Here is a 4346-nt window from a genome sequence, read left to right on the forward strand (position 1 = left end):
CTATGCTTTATCGTTGTCGATAATTCGATAATGAGCCGAAGCATTGTACTTTGTCGTTGTCGATAATTCGATATACGAGTTGAAGTACTATACTTTATCGTTTGTCATTTTGATAAATGAGCCGAAGTATTGCACTTGGACATTCATTGTCAAAATTGATCTTGGGGAATTATCGTAACTGCTGTATTGATCACTAATCCTGTTTTGTGTGCATTATTGTGAAATTAGAAATAATCAAGGCTAATCAGTAGGCTTATACACTGCTCGTTAAATCTGCAATGTGAGTCATTCTTCTTTTTACAATACTCCAAATTATTTTTCAAAGTGTTATAATTACAGGGACTAAGTCGTGGATATCTTGATTTATTGGTTAGTGGGGTATTGTGCACATTACTATTTCTCCCAGTTAGAGTTCATTGACCTACTAGGGAGAAACGTCACTATTAGAGTTCATTGACCTAATAGTGGTATGACCATCGTCACCATTGTGACTTGTCACCATTGTGACAGAAAGCCAGATAAAAATAAGATATGAACCATTGTAATCGCTCTTATGCTGTAATTTATAACTATGAGTCATTTCCTAAAAACTGAATGAACTCACTCAGTATTTCCCCGCTGACAAAACCTTTTTCAAACATGTTTCAGGTAATCTGTTGTGAGCAAAGAAAAGTGCCAGGAAGCACTACCAGCTTAGAAAAGTGGCTCAGTGTAAATAAATAAAGAAACATGTTTTGGAAAATAAAGATTTCCATTGAAATCACATTATTGTAAATTACTGGGTTTTATCCCTAAATTATATAATGAGCAGTTTTACTACTAAAGATCCTGTTTTAAAAAGACTTCCGCTGTCGCCTAAATTAAATACCGCGGGATTTCTGTTCCGCGGCTCCTGAAACGGGTCAAACCGGGTCGGGGGCCGTGACATACCCCCCTGACCATCTTTCCGTTATTGTTACCGTTAGTTTGTAGTGAAAAGTCCAAACTACCCTTCATCTTCCCCATAAATGGGTTGTATCCTCAATCCCTCAATCACTGCCCTAAATCGCTAACGTTCTGCCCTCAATCCCTCAATCACTGACCTCAATCCCTCAATTCACCGCCCTCAATTCTTTGCCCTCTGATCAGTGCCCTGAACATGTCTTCATCTTCGTCATCTGTGCTTCGATTGAAGGGCAAAACTCAACATTCAGACATCATATGTTCATGTGGTGCGAAAACAGTGATGAAACAATTAGAATCGACAGCTAATCCTGGTCGTTGGTATATTCGATGTGTAAGTTTCTTCTGTTTTATTCTTATTGAATCTTAACTTTGTTGGAAAATCTTGCTTATGATGTCCAATAATAGATTGGAGGATGTGGATTCCTAAGATAGGCTGACAAAGGTGAAGAACAGGGATGTCCGATTTGCGGAGAGGTAATGCCTGGTTTAATTGATGAGTTGGCTAAGTGCAAAGAACAGTTGGGTCGATACAAGAATGGAGATGTGTTGAAACTGAAGATGTACTTTGTGATTACTTGGGTGTTGATTGTTCTACTGTTTTTGTTAAGTAGTATATTGTGGACAAATTGGATTTGGTTGTGCGCTTGTAATGGTATTTTTCAAGTTATTATTATATGTTTGTTTTCATGCAATTGTGTTTTTCAAGTTCTTATTATATGTTTGTTTTGGTAGCCTGCTTGTAATGGTGTAGGTAAGGATGTTGAGATTGTGAAAGATGTTGGTAAGGATGAAGACAAAGATGTTGGTAAGGATGAAGACGTCATTGCAGCCGAAGAACCAGAGAGTTATGTCTACTTTGAGGATCAAGATTCTGAGATACTCAGACCTTACATGGAGCAAGAAACTGATTATGAAAAGATATTCGGAGATCCGACAAAGGATTATGACCCTGAAGTGCTGGAACATGCATGGGATTACACATATTGGGATGAAGATGATGATTGGTACTTTGACCCATATGAAGGGGAGCATGGTTCTGATTCGGATTGGTCTTGTTTGGATGATTGTCACTGGAAATAGGCTAGATTTTGTTTGGTTTTAAGTTTGTATGTTGGACCTCTTATTTGTACTAAATGTTGCAATGTAATGTAATCGATTCACTTTCTGCCTCTTATTTGTACTAAAGCAGCCAAACCTAAAGATTTGTAAACAAACATGCAACCATATTTGTATAAAGGCACAAACCAAAGTTGACAAACCTAACATTGTCTTGAACAAACCATACATAAAGGTAGAAACCTAAGATTGTCTTGAACAAACCAAACATAAAGGTACAAACCAAACATTGTCTTGAACGAACTTGACAAACAAACAAACATAGTCCAAACTTACAAACCATCCATCACTCATCAAGATTGTAAACTGGTGCACCTTGAGTGGCAGTGTGTGATTCCTGTGAAGCAATGGATTGTTCAGCCCCTTGTCCTTTGCAGCTCCTGACATTGTGACCCATATTCTCACATTTACCACACTTGATGCTACTACCCTTTCTGGTCATTTTACCTCCTTTGTCGAACTCCTGCTCAAGCTCTTTTTCACCATATGCCTTCTTTCTTTTCTTCTTTGGCCTTCCAACTTGTGTATGATGCTTTGGTGGGATGAGTGTTGTTGGACACTCTGAAGGAGTCCACATCTCTGGCCCGTTGATTGGCTCTATGACATTGTAATAAACTTTCTTCCATGTTGACAGCCAATACACTTCATCCACCCACTCTTCTGGTATGCCAGCATCAATGCTATTCCTTGACATATCCCATATGGCTGCAATTGCATGTTTGCAAGGCATCCCTGTCAAATTCCACTTCCTGCATGCACAAGTTTTATTTTTAACATTCACAACACATTGTGATCTTGGACCTGTGACTTGATACTTGTCCGAATCAACCATTAAAACAGACATTTCAGCAGCCTGTTTCTTGATCTCATCGAAGACCTCAGTGGCATGAGGAGTGAGTGGCCCCATACACTTTGCTTGTAATTTCTTGACATTCACTATTCTCTTGGTCATGTACTCCCTAATGAATAGGCATGTGATAATCGGCTTGTCCCTTGCTCCTATGATTTGTCTGTTAAAAACCTCACATATGTTGTTCAGCAACATATCACATTTAGCTCTTCCAGAAAAATATGCTCTTGACCAAGCGGTGAATGGGATCTCATTCAGCCAGTCATACATAGCTCGTTCTGTTGTCTTAATTTCTTCCATAGCTTTGTTAAAGTATGGAATAGATGTCTTCCTTCCGGCTGACCAAAGCAAATTCTTGTAAAGATCTCCACGCCACTTGAATTTCATGTTCTCATGAATGTGCCTCAAACAAAATATGTGCTCAGCATTAGGAAAAACAGCTAGCATAGCAGGAATCAGACCTTGTGATACAAAATGCAATTAATGACAATATTTTGCTACAAAAGTTTTTTGCAATGTTTTAATTAAGACAATATGACCTTAAAAACTTATTACCTTTTGTCTGTCACTGATGAAGGTGAAACAAGAGTTAACCGTACACCCTAGGTCATCTCTCAACAGTTGCAAAAACCATTTCCAGGTTTGTGTTGTTTCTGCCTCAACAAGGGCATAACAAACTGGATATATGCTATTGTTCCCATCAATACCAACAGCACTCAAGATCTGTCCAGGAAATGGACCTTTCATGAAACAACCATCCACACCCAGCAATGGTCTTCCAATCATCTTAATTCCTCTCATCATAGAGGCAAAACAAAAATAAACCCTCCGAAACTGCCTTGTAGGACTAGCTGAGTTCCCACATGGCTCCACATCAATTTTAATTGTAGTACCTGGGTTGGCTTTTAGAAGTTCATCACAGTATGACCTTAGCAGACCATACTGTTCTTGGTAATCACCATAGATCTTCGTAGTTGCTATCCTTTTGGCTCTGAAGACCTTATGTAGTGATATTTCAAGTTGATGCTTCCGAAGCAGTTGACTTTGGATTGCTTGAATTGGCATGTCTGGATTGCTTTCAATCATAGGTTGGATCTCTCTGGCAATCGAACTCATTGTATACAAAGAAACGGCCTTTGTTGTCAAACAATTGTGTTGATTATGAATGGTCTTCACACACCACTTATCCTTGTCTGTGTTCCTTGAGATGTGAACTGCCCAAGGACATGTGGGCTTGGTATGCCCTTTAAGGTGCTTGTATTTTTGCCCTACTTTGGTGCATTTACTATTTTGCCCCTCTTCTCCCTTTCTTTTTACAGGACCAAGTAGTGGTGGATTGCTTCCAAAACATACTACCCTATACCTTAACAATTCATTTTTTAGAATAAACACATCCCTCTTGCCTTAAGAGCATAATCTTTCACCATCTGATTCA

General features: G+C 38.9%; 1 protein-coding gene across 1 annotated transcript; it reads right to left on the reverse strand.

The window, feature by feature from the left end:
- Positions 1-2347: 2347 nt before the first annotated feature.
- On the reverse strand, positions 2348-4027 carry LOC110932334. Its single transcript, XM_035988233.1, has 3 exons — positions 3619-4027; positions 2877-3372; positions 2348-2810 (listed from the first exon to the last, which is right to left on the reverse strand). The coding sequence occupies exons 1-3, from the start codon at positions 4025-4027 to the stop codon at positions 2348-2350; spliced, it is 1368 nt and encodes a 455-aa protein (XP_035844126.1).
- Between the last annotated feature and the right edge of the window lie 319 nt (positions 4028-4346).

This window comes from Helianthus annuus, chromosome 3 (genome assembly GCF_002127325.2).
Source record: "Helianthus annuus cultivar XRQ/B chromosome 3, HanXRQr2.0-SUNRISE, whole genome shotgun sequence".
Lineage (NCBI taxonomy): Eukaryota > Viridiplantae > Streptophyta > Magnoliopsida > Asterales > Asteraceae > Helianthus > Helianthus annuus.